Below are 24,807 nucleotides of genomic sequence, written 5' to 3' on the forward strand. Positions count from 1 at the left end.
CTTGTTAAGTATCTTTTTGTTGGCTTAAGCCAAAATAAGTGTAGGGGTGCTTATAAAAGCTTTTCAGAGTACTTTAAATACCATATCAAGACAGGTAAAATCCAGCATCGGGTTCATAATTCATTTTCTTAACTTGTGTAGACCAAGTATTAGTGTTATCATTAACAGCTGAGGCTTCTATCAAAGTAGAGAATTGCAAAATAGAGACCCATTTTAAACATATATGGACATCTACATCTGTCTGCTCTGGTTGTAGAACTTGCTGCAAAATGCCAACTGGAGAGACTCATGCTATCATCAGAACAAATATCTCTTTTTGATAAACCGGTGAGGGTCTTTTAGTGGGAATGTTATGCTGAAATTCTTTGAGTAGCTTTTTTTCAGCTTTTTAAATACTGAAGCTCAGATGGATGTGGCAAGCAAAACTAATAGCAAAGACTATTATCCACTAAATGTGGATCCAGAACAGCAATGAAAACTTACTACTGATGTCTGCAACCTGTTCCACAGAGATTTAACTTTCTGTATTCAAGAATTTCCCTTCTCAACATCTGTTAACTTGATTTTGCTTTTTGATCATCATCTACAGGATTTCTTGTGGACGTTTTTGCTATTTCTGCTTGTTTCAGTAAGATGCAATATGAAGAAGGTGTAAAGACAGCTTGTCCCAAATATCCCCCAAAGCATACAGGGTAGAAAGAAGACAGCTGGGAGAAAATTCCTTGTTGCTCCAGGTTATGAAATTTAGAGGACGGGGGATAAAAAACCTGGCAGTGTCAAAAAGGCGTTATTAAATATCTCTTACTGTGAACACAAAGATAATCAGTAGAAAGGCTTAGCTAATGCAGTTGCTTGCAGCCATTAAACAAAACCCAAAGCACTTCTAGATCTTCTGAAATTGTCTAAGTGGAAAGTGGTTATCCCATACAATAAATCTAGGTAATTTGCTTCTGTTCAGTTGTCCACAGACAACTGTGGTCTACTCAGGCTGCAGTTGGAAAACTACTGGAATGCTCAGAATTTGCTGAACCACTGAGCAACAGCAGCAATAGTCTCTGCAGCAGGCTGAATTAGACAGGGTTACGTTAACTTATTTAGTGGACTGAAAATAAGTAATTTTTGAAAATATAGAGGATTTAAATGAAAACTTGGATCCCGCACAAAACTTTTGCAGTTGCCATGGGAAACTGCCTACTTGCAGTTACAGTGAGTTGATTTCTCAGCTTTGGCAGGAACTTATTGCTAGTTTTTAACTGAAGAAATCTGCTTCAAAATCATAAACAATTCACAAGTTACAACACTTAATCTTTTTCCTTCCCTTTCTGCTCTTTGGACTTAACCCTGCGTTTGAGTTATTAGTTACTTTACCGTGTTCCACTCTTGCTCATAGGTTGAATATTGACCAAGGGCAACAGGGTCATTTTTCTTGTGAATCAGAAGATAGAGACAAGAAACCTGAGACTCAATCTTGCTGAGCAGAATATATGTAAAACCGTTGCTTCTCCTTAGGCTGCCTGCATTGCTTGAGTAGTTTTTTCAACACATCAGGTTGAAAATGTGGAACTTATCTTTTTTTCATCTGCTCTGCCCAATTCTTAGTTCTGCAATCCCTGAAGCATCATGTGTCAAGAGTTTTTTCCCTCTTACAGGAAGAAAAAAGTGTACAAAAGTTTAAATAATATGCTGTACTGACTTGTGTTAAGAGCTGGTAATTTGAATTGTTCTTGTTTCTAATTAATAAAAATGGACAGAAATGTGAAAATAGCATGTTAGTCTAGGGTTATGATGAAATACCCAGAAGCTGACAAAAATGGTTTCCTTGTCTAAAGTACTAGACTAGTGGTTCAGTTATCTTCAGGTTTGTATTAAGACAGCTGATGTAAGGGTATGTCTACTGTAGCAATTTAAAACTGAGTCAGTTTCATTAATGGATGCAGATATTTAACCTCTCTGCTCTACCCAGCAGAAACTGCTTCAGGCTAGTGCTCCATTTCAGTTACCATGACAATTTCTAGAGAAAATTGTATAACCAGCTTGGAAGAAGAGATTAATTTATTGTCCCTGCTATGTGAAGGTATTTTGAGTAGTGTTAATTTTAACACTTGGAAACTAGAAATAAGTTTTTTAGGAAAAGCCATTAGGCCTGAATTACTGAATTCATTTTAAGGGTGTTTCTATCAGTAATCTCCAAGGACCTGTGAAAGTGCTAGTGTGGATTTTGGTTGGCTAAATGAATTTATATTTTGGCAGGAATGAAAACTATTTCTTCAAAGTCAATGCTGCTTTTTAGACCCTGGGACTATTCTATAGGGGCGAAAAACTCAGTTGAACTACACCACCACTTTGAAAAACTGGATTATTGTGGGATCATTGAACTGAAGGCCCAAGGTGCAGACCAGGTGAATACTTCATATAGTGAGCTGTGTTGTTAAGAACTGGTGTTCTATGATGCTGTCGGATTTCTTCAACGCATTTTACAGAAATACCTATATTGGAACAAAAGACACCTACAAATCCAGCTTTGAGTTAAGGTTAATAGTACCTGAATCAGCTCTTTGGCATACATATGGAACCACTCCAGAGGCAGACTGAGGAGGATGAAAGCACTCTCCATCGGGTCATATGAGGAATCTGGGCTCTCTGCACGTAAGCCCAAGGAATGTTTCAATAGTGAGAAAATTTCAATAGTAAGAAAACTGAGGTAGTAGCACTTGACCTTTCAGTGGTAAACCTCAGCTTAGTTTTTTGTTCTGGCAAAAGTAAAAAATGAGAACTTATTTGTGTTTGAACTCATAGCGTTCAATTTTAGTTCTCCTTGAGTTTTTAAAGAAAGTTAATTGAAAACCAGGGTATTTGGGGCTCCAGTTCTGTGTTTAAGCAACTGATTGGTGGAAGAAGAATTCAGCGAAGGCGAGCTATAAAATTCTGTTTCTGTCATGGAAGATCAGATTGCCTTTTTTTTGGTGTTATTTGAATATAGGTGAGATTATCCTGCAGCCTGTCTAAAGTAAAGAAGGTTAAGATTCTTCAGGGGCTTTTCTTTGCATTCTGGGACTCGCTCATGACAGCATGAGAAATGTTGAGTTGAAAGAGTGCTTTTCAAGGCTATTACTTGGACGTACAACTTATGTCCGTCGTCACATATTTTGAGGAATCTGTAACTTAGAGTTACACAGAAGGTGAAAGCAAAATGGTCCACTGGAAGGAATGTAAAACATTGCACAAATGTGCAGGGGCAGAGGTATGATAGCCAAAGTTCAGTTGAAGTTGAAACTAGCAAGGAATCTCAAGGGCAGTAGAAGGGGCTAGTGCATTGATAATGAAAGGAAGGCAAAGGAAGAAAGGGGAATGTTCCTGATGAATCTGAGAAAGCAACCACCACGCTCATTCAAGAACAGTGAGAAGGAAGATCTGGGGAACTGTGGGTAGGTCAGCTTAGCCTTAGTCTCTGGGAAGTCTATGGAGCAAATCCTCCTCCTTCTCGAACCATTTGACACTGTCAGGATACAGTGAGAGACCAAGTTGAAGTTTGTGGTATATGGACTGGGTAGGTGGACTGTCAGGTTGGTGGAAAATTGGCTGGGCTGTTGGACTCAAAGGGTTGTGATCAGCAGTATTGCTTTTAAGTGGTGCCTGGTTACCAGTGGCATCTATCAGGGGTTGGTATTGGTAGTATTGCTTAATATTTTTATTGGTGGCCTAGACAATGGGATGCCTTTACCAGTCAGGACAATAGGATAGAACGAAGTAAACCCATGCACCTGTACAAGCTGGGGACTAATTGGCTAGGTAGCAGCTTTTTAGAAAAGGACTTCAGGGTCCTGGTGGACATCAAGCTGCAGACGAGTCTGCAGTGTGCCTTTGCATTATGGAAGGCCAGCAGCATACTGGGCTGTATTAGCAAGAAAACAGCCAGCAGGTTGAAGGAATTTTTTCCCTTCTTACCAATTCTGAGGCTGCATATGAGTACTGTGTCCAGTTCTGGGCTTCCTAGTACAAGAAAGGTATTGACAGACTGTAACATGTTCAGAGTCAAGAGTTTGGGGGCCATCAGGATTCCTGAGGACATATACAAGGAGATGCTGTTAGAATTGTGGTGGTTTGGGGTTTTTTTGCCTGAAGAAAAGATAAAGAGAAGATTTTATTGTTGTCTTTCTGTACCGAGGGCGGGATATAGAGAAGTTTGCTTAGAGGTGCACAGTGAAAGTGTAAGAGGCAACAGTTCCAGTTGGAATGTAAGAAATTCCAGTTAGGTATAAGAGAAAAATATTTTACCGTGAGGATGATCAAACCTTGGGAAGGGCTTTTGCCTAGACAGCCTGCAGAATCCTCCATCCTTGGAGGTCTATGGAACTCAGCTGGGCAATGTCCTGAGCAGCCTGATCTGATTGGACCTACTTCGGGCAGATGTTAGACTGGATAACCTCCAGAGTTCCCGTTTAGCCTTAAATAGTCTGTGATTCCATGAGTCAGTAGACTTACAAGCTTGTAGAATTAAACTGTCCTTATATTTTCAGATTATTAGTCAGGTCTCGGGAAGCATGGTATTTGAGTTTTCCCTCATTACCGCCAGTGTTTATGACCCATGGATTAGTTATGTAAAAAGATCATCTTATGTTTTTACTCTTACAGCAAGTAGAATAAAGGTAGAAGTTTTTGTTTGACTTACAGTATTCTTAGCTCACAATCATTTTAGAAACTGTAGAATGATTGACCTTGAAGAATAAAAGTATGTAGAAAATAGGGGTTTTTTCAGTTGTTTCTGCTGTATTGTTTTTAAGGATTCTCAGTCAAGGTGTTTAGATCTGCAGTGTTAGAGAGGTAACTTTTGAATTAGGTAAGACCCAGAGCTGACATGTGACAGCAGTAAACAGTTGAAAAGTCTGTGAACATACAACTGAAACACAGGTTAAGCAGTGAACTTTGGCTTAAATACTTAAAATACAACCATTTTGAGAATACAAGTAGAATGACAAAGATAGCTAAATGTATTATCTTCAGAGTACTTACATGTTGTTTGTTTTTTGTTGGTTTTTTTTTAGTCTTTCCAGAGATGGATGAATCTGGAAAAAGTTATACTGGGGAATGATTGAAGGGGTGTGAGCTGACTCAAACGTTGAGCAAAGGAAGGAGAGTATTAGGGGAAGATTAATATACACTACTTCCTCCATACCCCCCACATCCCCATTGTGGGAGTGCAAGATTGTCTGCTAAACCCTGTTTGAGTATATGGCTAATAATTTTTTCAAGGTGTGGTTTGTCCAAGCTTGCTCTCCCTTCAGATGGCTCTTAAGTGATTTCAAAGTTCAGGTTATCTATGTTCCACTTAAAAACATGAAACTTACTCTTTCAGGCAAATAGTTAGGTGTAAAAAACTAAAAATGAGTTAGACTGGAAGGAAAGATTTCATTCAGTGGATACCAATATAGTTTCTATTATGGCAAAATATGTCTTCAGATTGTATCCAACAGCATAAATTAGTTTACTTCTGCCAGTTTCATTTTATAAAGTTAAATTAAATTGGGACCATGGTATTTTCAATCGGGGGGGATCTCTGGATTTACAATATCACAATGTAAGAAAGATTTTACATTTCATTTACACCTCCATCATTGCTGTTGGGTGTATCAAAGCTTACCTAGCTATCTACTAGGAATTTCTTTAAAAAAAAAAAAAGACATCTCATGAGGATGAACACAGAAAGCAGATGCTACACTGAATTTCACCTGTTTGTTTTCAAATGTTTCTTCTGGCATAAAATCCCAGGAGGATTTTTTTTGTTACACCATGTGCTTTAAAGTGAAGAATGTTGCTAACGTTGCATAAAGGAATATTACACATGTGATCCTTCTGATACAAAGGCCATGCACTGTGATGTGACAAAGAAACAAAAAGATACAATACCTAAATTTTACTTTTCTTTCATCCACACATATTTGCCTATTGTTCCTACACCTGAGGAATATAAATGCTCAAAACCCGAGACGCTCCTGCTTTCTGCGAGTTGAATTCTTAACATCTTATGCTATAGATCTGTATAATGAGATTGGTTGAAAATACTTCTGATGAACTATCTCACTTAATCTCTTTGTTGAATTTTTAAAAACAAATACAACCAGTGTGAACAAAGGTCTGGGGGGGAGATAGTAAAATATGAAGTGTTCGGAAGTAGTATTCTCAATATGCAGTAAGATATTCCAAATATCTCATCCATAGGACTTAAACCTTTCTTTATAGAAAGAGGATTTTTCACTCTTCCTTTTTCCCACTCAGACAACAACAATAAAGTTATTGCTATATTTAAAATGTCAGAGTTATCTAATACTCTATAAGAATGGCTGTCCTTTATATGTGAAGAGATGGAAGTAATGCAGCAGACTGTACAGTGAGTTCATCTTTTTCCAGAATAATGGAGACAGGAATTACTCAGTAGTGTAGCTCTTGTACGATGCTTCCCTGTGCTCTAAGGACATCTGACTGCATGGAATGTGGTTTCCTTCATTAAAACTGGAATGAAAGGAGTGCATGAAATGGGGAGATGAAGTTATTTCTGCATGACAGAATAAGTACAGATGGGGATATGGAGTTCTTTCTGAATCTGAAAGAGCATTTTAATGCCACCAGTATTACAGATTCTGCTCTACTAATACAGTTAACCTATGCAATAGGACTTAACGAGGTCACAATTTTCAGTTTCTATTCCTGTGGCAGAACTGCAGTGTAAATCCTAGCTACTTATTTCTGGTGTGTTCAGGTGCCAAGTGGTGAATCAGATGATGGAACATATTCAGCTGGGAAGAAGAAAATGATCAAGTTAATTCTCAGACTGATTAGTTCCCTCATTGGATTCATTGTTCAGCCACTAATTCTGATGCAGAGGTGGGAAGGATCAAACTGTGGCTAGGAGTAGTGGTACTGTAACTGCTACACAAGAGAAAATCGGTGCTAAACTGATGGGTGAGCTGTGACATTAATAGCACGGCACTAGTGTTCTAGAGCAACATTACTGTCAAACCACAGTGCCCGAGTGAATAGCTGGCTCAGATTTGGTTTCAGTTGGTGTGCCACTGCAAAGTATGCCTGTGATTGAAGCATATGGAGTGTGCTGTAGGGATGCTAGAGCGGCACTAGATGAGTTTAGTTTAGCTCATTTGGCTTTAAGTGTTGATGCTTTTGAAACTGGCAGGAACTGGGAAAGGAGGGAGTTAGCAGGTAAAGCTAGACCAAGGGAGGCATGGAATATAGTCTGTGTAATAGAGCCTACAGAAAAGGTGGGGGCTGTTCAAGGACAGTGTCAGTTTGGTGTGGTTAAATCATCTGCCTGGAAAATAATGAGCTTTAGAACTTGTAATTTATGACTAAACTTGTTCATTCAACATTTTCAATGAGCTGATGTCATAATGTGCATTAGGGACAAAGTCAGTGAAATCTGATTCATTCTTTTAACTAGGACTGCAAAAGAGAATTTGGCAGAACTTATTCAAGGCAGCTGTTAAGGTGCAGATCCTTCCAAATTACTCTGGGACATCCAGCAGGCTTGACAGGAGGGTAGCTTGGCTGTCAGGGAACTCCTCTCTGAGCTCAGATACAAAGAGGGGGAACATGAAAAGTGGAATTGAGGGTGGGTACCCAGGAAGAACGTAGGCCCTCTCCCAGGGTGTGCAGGGATGGAACTAAAAAAGCTAAAGCTTGACTGGAGTTAAACTGGAAAAGGATATGAGACACAACCAGGGTTTTTGTGTAGGTATATTGGCAAGAAAAGGCAGAGCAAGGAAAATGTGTGTGGTGGAGTGTAGTGGAAGAATTAAGTTCAAGAGTAACTTAAGTACTCAAGACATTAGTTAGAACAGATCTTTTTATGGATTGAATTGCTCCATTATAGAAAGTGGGTGATAGCTGCATTCGGAGGACGCTATAATGAACCCTACTATTAGTTATTTAAAAAGCAGAGAAAACTCTTGAAAGTATTTAGAACTGAGCTTCAAGTTTTTATTTTCCTGTCCTTAAGTGAAAAGTTGATACCCAGCTTTCAAATGCAGCTGATACTTAAAGTCCTTCTAAATGGATATTCTGCTGTTACCCATGTATGTGAGTTTTCCGAGTAGGACATAAGATCAACATGTTATAAAAATCTTCTTTCATGCTGTCTTGTTTAGTAATTGGAGATTCACGGAAAGGCTTTTCTTTACCTGTAATCAGATTTTAATAGGGGAGATTAAAGCAGATACCTGCTAACTGCTGGTTCTGATGTTTCATGTGTTGAACCGATTTTTAATGTTATTGCATAGCTGGTGCTCTAGGTCTTTGATCTGCAAAGAAAAACATTACTGATGTGCCAGACTTAGCCTTAAATGTCTGACTAGGTAAACTCAATGTATTCTGGAAGGGCGTTAAAGAGGTGATCGTGTCTCTTCTTTTGCAAGGGCAAATTCTTTTCTGAGGCTTTGCACAAACATTTGCACAATTGTTAGTGAATTTGTAGGTCCACTCTAGAAAGTGAAAATAAATAATCTTCTTTCAGGAGAGGTGTGGCCTTTGACTGAAGGTATATTTTATTTTGAAGTTGATATGATTCTTTGATTCTGACTTAATTACGTCTCCTTCGAAGTACCTTCATAACTATTAATGTTGTTGCTGCTCTGTTAGACTCTAGAAGATGGCAAAAGTCCCATAAAACTTCCTGGGAGAATTGTTCTGTCACTTTGTCTAATATACATAAGATTTTATTCCTGCTGGCGTAAAGGAAAAATGCTGCTCTTTGGCAGTTCATGTGGGTTCTGACCATATGCCTATGCAGAGTATGGTCTTTTTTTAAAGAAAAACTTTAGCAGCTATTTAGTACAGTCTTAGTTTCAGCCTACCAAAATATTGGTTACTTTGCGGTCTCAGAGGTCAGTATTGAGAATCGTCACCTGATAAGATTGCTGATACCAAAGTCCATAATATTCAGTATGATGTCTTTGGCCAATATTATTCAAAAGCACAGTAATTTCAGAAAACTTTACATAGAGATAACTTTTCTTTGAATCTTTACTTCCTGTGCTGTTTCTTGCCTCAGCCTGTTAGAGGGCTTGAGAGACTTTGTCTCATTCTGTTGGCATAATTAGCCACACCTTCACCAGAGCTGCCTTATTTATGAGAGGGGGCTCAAATCTTATGCTTAGATTTTCTTTTATCGTATGAAGATGTGACTTGGCATTTGGAGCTTGTTGCTATAGCTACAGTATATAATTTCTTTGCTAATGTGAATCCTTGAATTCTCTAGTCATTCGCTTTTTAGATGCTACCATATAGAGAAGATGCATTTCCTATATAAAATGTGATCTGTTATGGCTGGCCAGTCTATCAAAACTGAGAACCCGACTGCCCATGTAAGTCAACACCTGTCCTGGCTTAGCTGAACGGGATACTTAAAGTGGAAGAGCAAGAGAATCCAACTTGGAGTGCTCATCCAGTGAAGACAAGAATCGAACACCCACAGGATTGTATTATCCTAAGCTTAAAAGAGAACAGCAGCTTGTTTACATAATCTTTGACAACCTTATCTAGGATGTTAGATGTGTTTCACATCACTGTCTAGCCAGGTAAAAGATTTATTGTTGCAGCTGTAGTAACTACTGTCTTTGGTAGTACCAGTGTACTACCAGTTTGGATCATGAGGGTTCAAGCAGTTTTCTGACTTTCCCATTTTATAGGTGATTTTATATGCAACTTGTATCTTGGAGACTTAATTAAGCACATAAATGGCAGCTGGTGTAGATAAAGATTGAAACTTTATATCTTTAATTGAAATTCTATTAAAAGTTGGTATTTCCATGCCTAAAGGCGCTTTCTCTTTGCAAAAGTGTAACTCTAAGTATATTCTTGTGAGTTTTATAACAGCTTGTCTTTAATCTGAAAAATTTGTGTGTAGGTGTGAGGCTTAGGGGTTTTTTAGTTGACCTATAAAATTTCCACTGAAACAGTTTAGTCTTCCAGCATGAAACTCCCTCTGAAAAAGAATTAATTTGTTTCCATGGATACAGATAGACCTCTAGACCAGTGGTCTCCAAACCCTTTTGATCGTGCACCCCGTCAGTAAAAAAATTAGAGCATGCACCACCGATATCTGTATATTTATTTATAAATTATATACATGTACTACTGTACTATTACGTACATTATAAAACATACCCAAAAATGAAAATTAAAGATGAGATAAAGATTAAATAAATACTATTTCTGCAGTGAAAAAAATAGTTTCTTCTCACACCTCAATGGATTATCTTGCACACCTCTCCAGGTTTTCACACTCCACTTTGGAGACCACTGCTCTTCCTATGGGGGAGATGCCCCAGGCAATATAAATAGGAGATCTAAAGGCCAGAGAGAAATTACCTATGAAGAGTCCTGCGAGTTTTCTGACATGTGTGTTAGAGACTGCATTTAAAGCAGGTGCTTGTGCCAGAGTTTGATCCCTGTATATGGAATGGATTGATTTGTCTTCCCTTCCTACTTCTATATGTCTTAGACTGGGAGTAGGAAAGGCCAAATGAAGTTTTATAACATTCAGTGATCTCTTTTACAGTGGCTTTTCACACCCATGAAACAATTAGATATTTGACTTTGTTTATTGCAGAACCTAGGAGTACTTGGGTTTTTTTTATTTTTTGTAACTTATCGGATATCTTTGTTAATTTGGACTAAAACATTCTGATGTTTGACTTTGAATGCTGTTGATATATTTTCTCAGTGCTAGTATTCAAATCCATGTAGTCTGTGTTTGGGACATCTTTGCAGATGTTTTTGCTAGGTAGTCCCCTATAAACAAGCTTTCATCATCTTTAAGGGAAACTTAGAAAACTTGGTATTTGGGTATTGTGTGTGGTTTTTGGTTTTGTGTTGGTTTTTTTTTTCATTCCAAAAGTTCACTGTCCAGCAGGAATTTATTCCACAACTAGCTTAGGAGAGAACAGAGGGATCTGTGGTATAGTCTTCAAAAAGAAGGAGAAAAAAAAAAATCCTGTAATGTAAGCCAATAAGCCAAATAATATTTATAAGCTAAAGGAAGGGGAGCTTTGTTGGACTGTCTTAATCTTAAGACATGATGATTCTAAATTCCTTTTTGAATGTGAACTTTGTAGCTTTACTTTGTGCTATCCCAGGACTTAGCTTTCTTGTCCTTCTCCTTTACCCCCTTATTTACCATGTCTTGGCATGCATCAGACATTACAAGACTTCTTAGAGCCTGTTTCGAGGTAGTGATTGCGTGGCTTTTACATGGTTGACTTCCTGAACTTATGAATCCCAATCCTTATGGATCTGCAAACATCATGTGTTATTTAAATGCCAGTTGTTTTTAAATTGACGGGAAGTGGCAAGGTGTGAATAAGAATATGGGTAGAGCTTAACTTCCTAGATAAGCTAAGTATATGCTGTTAGTGTGCTGTGATCTGGATGATTTTTTTTTTTTTTGGAACACAGTTGTTAACATAGCCTCACCAACATTTTGTACTGAAATTCAGCAAAAGAGAAGTTACATCACAGTACTGTTTACCAGTAAAGTTGTTGCAGATAAAGAGTTAGACATTCAGTTAGTCGTATTGGAATTTTACTTTATAAACTATTGTACAGTGTTGGTAGTCCACGTAGCTAAAGCTGGACTTTGTTTAGAAGTGCAACTTGTTGCTGTTCTGAAAATCATAGATAAAAGTAAAGCTATCTTTTTCCTGATGTCCAACACGCTTCAGAAGCCATAGCCATATTTCAGGGTCAGTAACAGCAGTTGCAGTTTTTCTCATTGTGTTACTTGCTGCTACTTCATGCTACTTTGAAGCCAGAACCTTCAATGGTGTGAGAACCAGGTTCTGACCTCTGAGACCACAGAATGCATGGTGTTTCAACTTTAAACACCTGAAGTTTAAACACTGTTGTGTTGCTTTGACTTTCAGCAGAGTATATTAGGAGAAGAATTGAATATTGTATTGATAGGAGAGGAGAATTCTGAGGTCATCTTGTTATTTGGCTGGTAGTATGAAACTGATAATATAGAACATCAAATGCAGAATAAGATTTCCTTCTGATAATCTCCTCTTCCGTTCTTAGAAGCGAGGTGATATCTGGAAGATATATGTCAAGCTGTCTATTCTGTGAACTTTCCTAGAGATTTGGGGCAGGAGTGAGGGAACTGCAGGGGCTCAGTAGAGAAGTATGAATTGGTGTTGCAGCTGAAATTCTTCTGATTGTTTTTCTGTAGAGATGCAGGACTTGAGGTACGATGCTAAATTTAGCCACTACCTAAAATACTAACATTACTTGCACATATGAACAAGAAGTCACTTACCACATAGCTTGTCAGTATTTGGTTTCCAGTGACTTCTCATCATTACTGAAGTGCAGCAAATGAGTTTATCCTTAGTTGCACAACCCAAGGTGAAGAAACAAAGCTGATTAGGCACTCACTAAATTAAATTTTGTTTACGCCTTAAGAGATGTCTCAATCCACTAGTACGAGTGGCATTAGAATACAACTTCCTGTGTCCTGATTTGGTTGACTGTCTTCAGACTTTTTTGTCATGTAGAATTGGCAGGTGCTATTTATAAAACAGAATGGACAGTTTCATATTTGGGTTTTAAGTTATGAATAGTCTGTACTCACTTGCTAGTAGCTATGATGCTGACTTATTTCTATGCGTCTGGTTTCTCAGTGTGCAAAACTTCAATGTGTAGAAGCAGGTAAAGTAACTTAGCCAGATAACTAGGATCCCAGTTGGGGGAAGGAGAAGCAAAATGAGCAAATGTGAGCATTTTTTTACAAGCTCTAATGATTTTTTTTTAATCACATGAGTTACCTAGTGCACTTGGGTACTCACTACACTTGAGATGCAGTGTGGAAGGAAGGGCCAAGGTTGTCTTACGGTCTTAAATGCATAGATAAGGGAAAGGAAATCGAGCAACTTAATTTTCATTTTCCTTGGGCAATTACTTAAATATTTGGATGGAACATTCTTCAGCAGATTTGAAGGCGTTGGATTTTTTTCAAGCTGCTCTTGGTGTGTTAGCTCTAAAATTTTGCTTATTAGATTATGTTTACATTGAAGGGTGAAGATGTCAACCGGACACTTGAAGGTGGGAGGAAGCCTCTTCACTATGCAGCAGACTGTGGACAGCTTGAGATTCTGGAATTTCTGCTATTGAAAGGAGCTGATATTAATGTATGTACATCAATTTGCAAACAGATGTTAGGGTCTTAGGGTCTTCTCCTCCCCCCACCTCCCCCAACACACACACATATAAAGGATTGGTATAAGTGCCTAAATGGTTACTGAAAGACTTAGATCAAACTAAACAATTTGATGCATTTAAAAATATTTTAGAGGTGGTCTCCTAGAGGTTAGAAGCTTAAAATTATGTTTATTAAATGTTTCTGTTCTTTTTGGACACACTAGGAAAAGTTGTTTGTAGCTATAAAAAAGTTTTAGTTTGACCATGATTAGAAAAATAAATCCAGTAATCACATCTAAAGAAAGTTTGCATGAAATACATATTACATCTGTTGGAAGGGACTTCAGAAGACAGTGCAATGCATCCTGGGCCAGGGCAGGATCGACTGTTTAAATCGGTGTGCTTCTCTCTTTTTGGGAGACATTCTTACTTGTACAAACTTAGTCATTTTGTTGTAGCTTGAAATGCATGGCTTTTTGTCATGAAAAGACTTGGCTGGGCTGTATTGGCACTTCAAAACAGTGTAGTTCTCCATAAAGTGAAGTTTCTAAATACTTTAACCATACACCCCAAATGCTGTGCTTTAGAATGCTTGTCTTGAAAGTTAATGTACAACACAGCTTTACTCCTTAACAAAATGGCTTGGATTTTTTCCTTGGTGCCTGGAAAGATTATCTCTTCCTCAGGAGTTCTAACTGGAGAGGAAGAAAAAATGGAGGAAAAAATAAGAACATTTCAGTTGCTCCATTTCTTATTTTTTCCGGGACTATAGTTTAGAGAGGAGAAGACAGCCCAAACAATGTTTCAGCCAAAACTGGTTTCTGAAGTCAGGCTGGCTGAGAAATGTGAGAGTTAGGAGTACTGTTTTTACACTGGGCAAAATTTGTCAGCTGCAACCCTGCAATTTCTGTCATTGGCCTTAAAAAAAATAAATAAACATTAGGATACCTGGAAGTCTTATGGAAGAAATATCTTGCTGTTACCTGACTGTTTTTTAAACAATGACTTTTCTTTTTAAAAAGGAGAGTAAAAAACTTCTGAGGGAATGCATTTCTGGATAATATTCTTAAATCCTTACCTTCACACTACTGTTGACAAAACAAAATTAAAAAGTTAAGTGAAACCTTTTAATGCTGTGTGAAATTGTGCTTCAAGTAACTGTGTCTCAATTTACAGGCTCCAGACAAACATAATATCACACCACTCCTATCAGCAGTCTATGAGGGCCATGTTTCCTGTGTGAAATTGCTTCTGTCAAAGGTGAGATACCAATAGCGAAGTGTATTACTATGATTTTTCTTAAGATTATGATGCTCCAGGTAAGTTCAGGACTTCAAACAAATGCTGTTTGTGGCTAAACCAGAGAGGGTACTCTGATTATGAAGATAGTTGAAGGAGAAAGTTCCAGGACTTTTGCAGTGTAGCAAAAGTAATAGTGTGACCACTAAGAGTATTGTGAGCTCCAGCTAGAGAGCAATTAACAGCAAATCAGGCAAGAAAAAAAATGCATCCTTCAGCAGATGTGAGGAGTGGGATTTAGCTTTGGCAGCTGCTTAAGTGTTTCATGTGATGGAATCTCCACTGTGAAGCTGCTCAGAGGTGCAGCTTCCCTCTGCTTTTGCCAGATGACTGAAAACCCATCTGGGCTGGCAGAGTGAGGGGAAGTAAAATAGGAAGACAAGCTTTATCTGTTACAGAGCTTGTAAATTTTGTCCTGGGGAGAATAAGCTTAATCTGTTTCTGTTCTCCCTTTGATTCATATTACAAAGGTGATCCATTTTACAAAGCAGTAGTTAATTCAAGCATTCATATGTGCCCGTTCTTGTTACACCTCACTTACTTTGAAAAAAGGAGGTTAACAGTGCATTTTCAGTATATGAACCCACTTAAATCATTTGGCCAAAGGATTTCATGCTGTGTAATGTTTTCATATGCCACTTTCAAGGTAAAATAGTTTTCCTTAACTGCCTTAATGCTGCATGAATTTCACTTTTTTTTCACTTCTCTGATCCTGCCTAATGTTAGTTATGCCTATCTGAAGAAATGCTGTGACTGTTAATTTAGGATTCAAATGGTGCATCTGACTTGCTTAAATTTGTTGTGAGGACTGATCCTTCATTTAGGATCATTATATAGCCATTACAAAAAAAGGTATCCTTTATCCCATGTTGTATTTCTTTCCATTTCTGTTTTGATGTGTTTTGCATTCTAAATAAGTTCTCAAATAGTAAATAAGATGCCTCAAAACTTGAGTTGACACATGAATTGTCTGGCAATAGACAATTGGGTTGTGCATTCATTGTAGTCTCTGTCTTGAGAAAATGTATTAATCTCTATACTTGATACAATTTGAATGGAATTGGTTAAGTTCAATAGCCATAAAGATGAGGCAATCTTACAAAGATGTGCAGAATGTTATAAGAACTTGGACTAGGGGATGAGGTTAGAAAAATGTTACTGCAACTGGATAGTTTGGGAAAGCTTATATTTTCAGATTTCTTCATGCAGAGCTAAATGTTGTACCACATCTGCTTCCATTCACATGGCCTAGCTGATGAAATATTTATGAACTGGAACTTTGCTCATCAGCTCATTCTGTTTGAGGCAGATCTATTACGAGGTTGTTCTTTCTCTTAATACAGTTATAACCCTTGTTTGAACATCTGCTGTCACATCTTTTTTGTAACGTAGTCTGATTTCATATGTTCTCTGATAGCAGATACCTGGGAGATCAGGTAGTTCAACCCTTATTGAAAGTTCTAAAAATTACTGACTGTTTCACTTTGACTGTTTAATGTTCTTCCTAGTTATTTTTGGAGTGGGGTGTATTTATTGTTACTCCAAATGCAGGACAAATATTGAATGTCTGATGTTAGTGTATGTAAATAGTGGAACTGCAAATGCAAATGATAGACCAATATATTTAAGATTTTTCTTCAAAGCTGTTCTTTGTTGCTTTTGTAAATACTACACTTCTACTTACTGCTAAGAAGCTTCATTATTTTACATGTATCTACTTTCAACTACCTTCATTTACCCTGTTAGTTGATCTCTTGCATATGTGGCCTCTGTCATAGAATATTCCTTAAGCTGTTGGACTAGAAGTCAATAACCTCCTTAATGTATTTTTTTTAAACAGGAAAACAAAAATAATTAATATTTTTTTGTACTTTCACAAGTTTTGAGAACCGATGAACAGTGGTGCATGTCTCCTTAGTCTGCTTGCATACCACAAATATAAAAAAAGTTAGCAGTTTGATCAAGTTAAAATTATGTAAGGAATAAGATTGTTCCTCTTCACCTGCTAAGATTAGATTTAATATAAATAATTCCATGTTGGATGCAGCTGTTGATTTGGAAATTGAATTGTTTTAAGCTGACATTCTGTACTGCCTTCTACAGTATATGAATTGTGGGGATGTTCGTAAACCTTTCATGTGAGACTTTTGAGCTCTTGAGAGGAGGAGGGGTGTTCAAAAAAAGTTTCACATGTTAATTGGACATAAAATACAAAAAATGTACCTTAATAAAAGTACCAAATACAAAAAATCCAGGATTTTTGTAAACTTCCTGATACTGTGGAAGATTCATTCATCTGATGAAAGTAAGCTGGTTACTCTTTCGTGTAGTGTGACCACAGAGCCATTGTTCTTTAAACAATCTTCCACTGAAAGCAGTAAAAGCATTAAAAGTATTTGGGCATAATTCACTTTCAGAGGATAATAAATACATGTAAATAGTAGAGACACTGAATCAAGATTCTAAGTTCTTAAACTGACTAGAATGATTAGAGTGGCCCCTTGGTCTTAAGCTGAAGTAGCCTGGGCTGCTGCAAACCTGTGCTTTCTGTTGTTGATACTGGTGATCATGCAGTTGCACAGTGAAACACAGCCAAGCTTCTTCTAAGCTCATATTAGAAAGAGTTTATACTCCTAAGAGCTTAACTTGAAAAGTACTGGGGGACCTATGCTGGCTCTTATTGGTTCAGTCTCTACAAAAGTTTTTAATGTACATGTCACATGACTAATACAATTTTCTGTAGATGATACTAATAGTTTCAAGTCGTTACACCAACTGTTGTCCCTTAAAGCAGCAATTTGTTTTATGCAATTTCAAGTAACTTTCAACAAGGCTTTCCGATGATAAAGCACGGTTTGTTACTCTTGTTATTCCTCAGAAAGGACTGTTTTGGGGTTCTTAGCTAATGCTTATCACACGTGGAAGTTGAATGTTGTGATGACACTGTGTCTAAAATACAAATGACTTTTTGGAATAGTGAAGGCTGGTGGTTTATCTGGGAATCACTGGCAGCCCGTATACAGCTGAACTGATAGAATTGTAGAATCATTTATGTTGGAAAAGACCCTTAAGATCCAGTGCAACCGTAAACCTAACACTACCAAGTCCACCACTAAACCATGTCCCTAAGCACCACATCTACACGTCTTTTAAATACCTCCAGGGATGGTGACTCCACCACTTCCCTGGGCAGCCTGTTCCTGTGCTTGACAATCCTTTTGGTGAAGAAATTTTTCCTAATATCCAATCTAAACCTCCCCTGGTGCAACTTGAGGCCATTTCCTCTCGTGCTATCACTTGTTACTTGGGAGAAGAGACTGACACCCACCTCGCTACAACCTCCTTTCAGGTAGTTGTAGAGTGTGATAAGGTCTCCCCTGAGCCTCCTTTTCTCCAGGCTAAACAACCCCAGTTCCCTCAGCTGCTCCTCATAAGACTTGTTCTCCAGACCCTTCACCAGCTTCATTGCTGCTCTTTGGACATGCTCCAGCACCTGTGATGGCTTTACACAGATCTGCATTTGAAATGTGGTGGAATATTTAAGGTCATAAAAAGAAAGAGTTGAGGATTAGGATTTTTTAGGCATGTAGTTATGACAACTGGGCTACAAAGCTTTTAATAATCCATTGAAATCTGGCTGATCCACTGGGTGTGATGTGTCAGGCTTTGTCCTTCATATACATTGCTCTTTTACTGGTAAGTTGGGGGGAAATTTCCAAGGTTAGCATAGGGTGCTAGGATGACTTGAAATAGTTCTAATTCTGTTCCTTATTACCCTTTTCAGCATAAGAGTTCAGAATGGACACTGTAAAGACAAGTTCAAAGATAGTTCTTTCATTGGTCTGGAGATAAGATGCTTCTTTTCTCAGAAGCTCAGTTATTAATTATAAAGCTGATGGACCAATTTAGTTTTTTCTTATATTAAAGCAAGAATTGTTATGCTAATTATATTCATTTATTGGACACACAGGTAACACTAACTGTATTTTCCTTTCTTATGGTAAACTTAACTGTTACACTACATTTGGAGTGACTACAGGAACAAAACTAAAGATGTTGCTCTTAGTCCTAAACTACTAGCTCTTTGTCATTTTGATATCTTCTGAGAAGTGGTAGAAAGCCAATTCTAACTTCCAAGTAGTGCTCCCAGCCATTCTTGCTATTGCCCCAACCAGATAACCAGTTCTCGTTCACTGGAGTTAGCAATGTGTCAGAAGCAAATGGTTTCACAGCTTCTGAGGAAGCAGGCTTCCTCTGGGAGCTGTGCACATGTGAAGTTTTATGTGAAGACAGTGGAGGGAGAGAGATGTTTCAAATTTTCAAGAGCTCCCTGAAGCACCAATCTGGTTTGGCAGTACCATAGCAGGGTGATACCTTGGACAAGCCCTCTGTCTCAAAAGCAGAACTTTCTACTTTTATTCTGCAGTATTTGTAGGAACATGTTGGGGAAAAGTATAGATAAATCAGGTTGGACTACATCTAACATGCAGATTAAATAATTTTTAAAAAGTCTAGAAGGGACCCCAAGAGGTTATCTTCAAGTCATTTTTAAGAATGCCGCTGTTCTAGTAGATGACTGTCTGACTTGTTCTCGAAGACCTTCCATCAGCCAACTTCAGTGTCTGCCATTCCTTAATATATTCAACTTTCCATCATGCTGGAGTTCAAGTCTCTGGAATAGAACTGTACATTGTTTGTCATGTTGTAGTATCACCGCCATTATGGAAGCTGTGGCTAGGTTTGGTCAGCTTCTGAATAAAATTACTGTTGGTGGGAGAGTTGTGTTGCATTGCATACCCTGTATCTAAATCTCATGGCTCTCAGGAGCTTGAATGTATATAAAATAAACTCCTTTCTGAAAATCAAAGGATCTTACTAGCAACCTTAACTCTTAACTTGAATAACTGTTTTGGGCATTCATAACTGTAGGGAGATATAATTTAATATACTGCTTTCTGAAGAAACAAAGTGGAAAATTGTGGTATATGATCTGTAAATGGTCCTTTCCTTGGGCAATTTGAAATATTCTAGTGTTAAAGCAGTTTTTGAGGCTGTAGTTTGACAAGACAAAACATTCAATGGTATAAGGAGTCTCTACACTATCACCAGTCCCCTAAAATGGATTTTTGTATTGCAGCATTTGGAAATGAGTGAGGAATCCAGCAAGACCTTACAAAAAACAACCTCATCAGTAACCTTGTCAGGATTGACATGGGTCTGTGGAGATGGGGGGGGGGGCTAATTAAGCAGGCATTTCCACTGGATGCTTTGTAACATACAGCCAATGTGCAGTCACGTTTAAATCTCCCCAGCCAGATACTTGAGTTGTCTTCAGAAGTTTCATTTGTGGTGGTCTGCAGCAGTTTTAATCACATAAGAGTGAAAGAGTGCTTGTACGCAGTCTTTCTTGCCATACTGTCCCATCAGTGAGTGAGATGAGCACGTTGTCTACCAATGTTAGGCTGCAGTCCCATGTTGCAGCTAAGCCAATGCAAAGGTTAGTTGCCTGCAGAACAGGTGATACTGTTCAGTCTCTTAATACTCTTACCTGCATATTCCTACTGCTTCCTTGCAACAGGCCTGGCATTTGCCCTGTTCATTTGTCCCTGTTGCAAGTTAATTTTCTGTAGTTAGTTTCCTGCCAGTTGAGGCCTCCAAATTAAAGTTCTGTTGCGGATTTAGTGCCTTGTGTTAGTTTATGGAATTGGAGAAACACTGGTGGCAAATCAAGAGACAGAACTGAGGTATCTTCAGCTTCACTTCAGCTGCTGCCTTAGAAATTCTTTCAGTGCTTTTGCAGTGTGACCTACCTGTTCCAGAGGGTGGTCTTCTGGGTTTGATTACAGTTTTTGTAGATGTACAATAGAACCCAGTTTCTCTGTTTTACTATTCACCTAGTCTGTGTTGTTCCTTTGTAAATGGCAGATGGTGTTTGCTTGTTGCCGCATACTAAATGCTTGCTCAGCTGTCTCTGTGGCACTGTTTTTGTAAGGGATGGATGAATTTCAGATGAAATTTGAGGATAAGAGATATGGAACAGGTGGGAAGAATGAAGCTGAAGTCCCTTTAGTTAGCCCTGTAGTGTCCCTTATACCCACACTTGCCTTATACTATTAGTTGCAAAGGCACATGTAGTCTTTCTTTCCATTACCAAACTTCATGTTTATTCCTGATGAACTGTGGGGAAAATATTTTTGGAAGCCTATTTGTCATCATCATTTTGAAAGCCTGGTTTGATTTTTACGGGTTTTGGTAAGTTAAAGAAACACCAGCTATTGTAGTTTCACAGCAGGTACCTGGGATATTGTCGTATCTGAAGGATTAATGCATCCTTACAACTTCTTTTCTGGAAAAAAAAAAGTCAAGGCTAAAGGTTATCTAGCCCTTGCATAACTTTTGCCACAGCTGTATTCCTTTTTTTGTTTCCATGCAAGTCTGTATTCCTTAACTGTGCAGTATAAGATCTGTGGAAATTTAAATTTGACTAGAAGCTTATGTTGGGAGGCCTCTGTTTGGAAGTACTTGATCACAGGAAATCATGTTGTTTGCATGCACAGTTTCATTGCCTGGGAAATGTATTTGTAATTAAACATATGCATTTTCTAAGAAAAGAAAGCTTCTCATTGCTTTATTTTAGCAATGAAAATAAATACTAAAAATCTTTATGTAGAAATGGGCTGGGCAAAATCCAAATACCAATTTGGGTTAATAACAATGGGTTTGATCTTTGTATGGAAAGTAACATTCAGCTATAACTTTAGGTGGGATGAGACTTTAAGGAGGTGAGAAGTGAAGTGAAATAGATGCTTGAAAAAGGAGCTGTAGCTGCATGCTCAATGAGAAGGGGTTTCACAGGTAGAAGTACGAAAGCCTAGAATATTATGCCTGCCGAAACAGAGTATACCATGTTCCTATGTATCCTGTGCATTTTCAGGGAACTGGAACTGATTACTTCTGGATAAGTTTAGACTTCATAGATCTTATTTCCTGCCTCTTCCCTCCCCCCCCCCCCCCCCCCCCCCCAAGAATGCATTAAATTCTGTCTTGAGTCAACCATGGCTCCAAATTATGACATAGTTAACATTTTCTAAAGTACCTGGTGATCCTGTAGCATTTGGCTACACATTAAAACTGGAGCGATATGAAAACTGCAAGAGTTCCTTCCTTAATCTTGTCTGTGTTATAACACTTACTCTAGCTTTTCAAACTGCTGTCTCTAGAGGGGTATTAAGAGCTCCCTAAACAGAGTGATTTAGCTCTAAGTTTCTTCTTGGAATCCCTGCAAGTGTTTAAAGTGTGATCTTCTGTGAAAGGCAGGTAATCCCATAACATTTGGTTTGACCTTGGAAAGTACATTCATCAAAAATGGTGAATTAAGTACTGTGAAGAATGATTTGATGGAATTTCCTGGTGTGTTTTACAGGAAGTATTTGAAATGTGATTTTAATATTCATTAGTGGTCGCAAATGAGTACTCCAACAGGTTTAAGTAGCCATTTTGCAGCTTTAGAAAGCAAACAGCTCTATAATGCTGTTTTTACTCTTTGGTAAATCCTTCGTTCAATATTGAAGTTGTTGACAACGTTTTAGGTTTAGTTTTTTTGGTGGTGGTTTTTTTCCCAAGTGTTGACCTATTGTAATGGTTGCATGGATTTAACCCCCAATATTTTGGTTTTATTTGTGGTTTTTTTTATTTGTGAAGCATAGCAAAAAAAACATTTTGAATTGAATGATGGGTTTATGATTAAAGTACTTTGAACTGTAGCTTCACACATTACCATAATTTGTGTTGGTATTCAAGTTCAGACATTTCTTCCAATTCAAAAAACCAGATATAACCAACATACAGTTATTTTGCATAAATAAAACAATTTGCATTGTTTAAAACAAAATGAAATAGTTATGACTTTGCTCTCATAATTACAGTGCGTACATAGGATTACTGATAAACACCTAACATGACTTAAGGGTAGATATATTATACTCGTACAAAGGTAGTTTCTCAAAAGGGCCATTATTACACACTCTCTTTTGAAGTTAGCATTTCAGTGAGGACTTCCTGATGCCTTGTTCAGATGTTTTAATTTTGGAATCAGCAATGCTCGGTTCAATTTATTACACTATAAGAAACTTAGATGCAGTTTGAAAACTTCAAAAGTTGAGATTACAAATGATTGAGTGTTTTCAAGCACTGCTGTTGTGCTAATCATAGTGATCAGCCATAATCAATTGCTATCATGATTTTGACAGATTGGATTCATTAAATGGTTTTCACTATGGCACAGTTGTGTTCATCTCTGATGGTTCAGGCCTGCCCAATATCAACTGAACCAAAATATTGATAATGTGGTAAATTAAACTTAAAGGTCAAAACCAAAGTTTTTGTTGGCATGTTTAAAATATTCAAATAGTGTCACTCCTTCCACACCTATAGGGATTAAAGCCCCAATGTTGTCCTGCGAGGAGCAGGGAGTTGGACTCAATGGTCCTTATGAGTCCCTTCCAACTTGAGATACTCTATGAACCTGTGAAATCGCACATACATTATAAAACTGTAAAACATACTTGAGTGGGGAAAAGAAAAAAAAAAAAGTGAGGTTTTATACTTGAAACTTTTCTGTATGTTAGGAAAGACTTTACCTTCCATTTGGGCACAAGATTTTAATGTTTAGATTAACAAACAGCTGCTACATGCATGCTAGATCAGCCTCCAAAAAACTTACCTACTGGTAATAGTAGGTTAAGTAATAATACAGCATCATATCAATGCTCAAAAATTGAAAGATCCCAAGTACTGAAATACACAATGGGTGAAGATGGTTTTTACTGCCCTCAGCAAGGGATGGGTGAATTTACTAAAGTAGAATGGATTCAGTCGTAAGGTGCTATGGCTACCAGCAGTAGCGTAAACCTTCTAGGTCAGAGTTGAGACATGCTTTTCTAATACATGCTTTTTTGGTCAGGCTAGAGATCAGGGTACTGTATCCTTAAAACATATCTTTTGAAGAATTCATTTTGCATATTCCTACAAAACTGCCCTTTTTTATAATCTTTTTTAAACTATCAAGCCTTACTTACACAGTATATAGCCTAGAAATACTTTTGGGAAATCTTAGTATATATTTCAAATTTATGAAAATGTGTGGAATATCATACCGTAGGCATCCTCAAGAATAGACCTATAGAGGTTTGCAGAGTGATACCTAAAACTGCTCTATCAGCATCTGAGTTTCAGTTGAAAATGTTGTTTTGCTCTGACTTACTGTAATACATGAAAGTAATTAGCTTTAGTCTAAAAAGCACTTCCTGCTTAACGTTCAAAGGTAGGGCTTCTTGTCTTACTACTACATTAACAGTAGTTAATTCTTCTTATTAATCTTAAAATATTTTTCCAGGAATTTGAGGCATATTAAAATAGCCTTTGTAATTTTAAACAGTAAAGTGGTTTGCAGCATGTTGTGACTTCAAGTGAAGCAGAAATGTCATATCTTGTGTTCATTTTTTCACTTCTGCCTTTTCAGTATTACTAAAAATGTTAAATGATGTAATAATATTGGAAGATATTCTACCTCTGGGGAGGAAATGAATTTTTAGTAGCTTTTGACAAAGTCAGAACTGAATTGTCTTCCAAAATACCAGGTTTTTATTTTGCTTGTGTTATGTACCAGCCTTCTACAAAACAAAATAACAGAAAAGTAATGAGTACTAAGAACTGGACTGAAGCAACATCAGTTGCTGTATTTCATTTTGCTTTTATTTTTTTCAGGGATAGTGGATTTAAGGGATACCTATTTGAAAAGCAGAAAGATATATATATATATATATATATATAAAAAAAAATTTAAATTGCTCGGTGTTTTTTTCTTTAAGAATCTTTGATTTTGTAATTTTAAAAGATTTTTTTTTAGTGTAGTAACCAATACAATGTTACAAAAGACAGTTAAACCATTTTGAATGGTTCTAATGGAGGATGAAGTTTGTCGCAAAAGATGTGACAAATCTCATCCATTTGTTCATCTTTCAAAGTAGTTCTGCTTTTTGTAAAGTATCTAATGCAATTTGATCTCTGCTTTTTACTAAAAGTGCGTTATAAGAAATATCTTATTGAGTTAGGCAATTTAGCACTGTGTTTTTTCTCCTCTGATGGTGGCAAAAGGGATGCCATTTGGGAATAGTTGTGAGTTTGACCACTTCTGCCCATTTATTCCTCTCATTCATAGTTGTTGTATTGGGGATTTTAGAGGTACACACATCTATCCCCTTTAAGAAGTGTTTATAGACTTGTTGTCCATGAATTCATCCATAT

The 24,807-nt window shown here is 37.5% G+C and overlaps 1 protein-coding gene across 1 annotated transcript in view; it reads left to right on the forward strand.

The window, feature by feature from the left end:
* Window positions 1-24,807, forward strand: part of MTPN (myotrophin) — a 43,293-nt gene that overhangs the window by 12,176 nt on the left and 6,310 nt on the right. The window contains exons 2-3 of the mRNA XM_076340416.1: window positions 13,080-13,193; window positions 14,380-14,463. Of these exons, the coding sequence (XP_076196531.1) occupies window positions 13,080-13,193; window positions 14,380-14,463 (198 nt within the window). The remainder of the gene's footprint in view (window positions 1-13,079; window positions 13,194-14,379; window positions 14,464-24,807) is intronic.

The sequence above is a fragment of the Aptenodytes patagonicus genome, chromosome 1, assembly GCF_965638725.1.
Source record: "Aptenodytes patagonicus chromosome 1, bAptPat1.pri.cur, whole genome shotgun sequence".
NCBI lineage: Eukaryota > Metazoa > Chordata > Aves > Sphenisciformes > Spheniscidae > Aptenodytes > Aptenodytes patagonicus.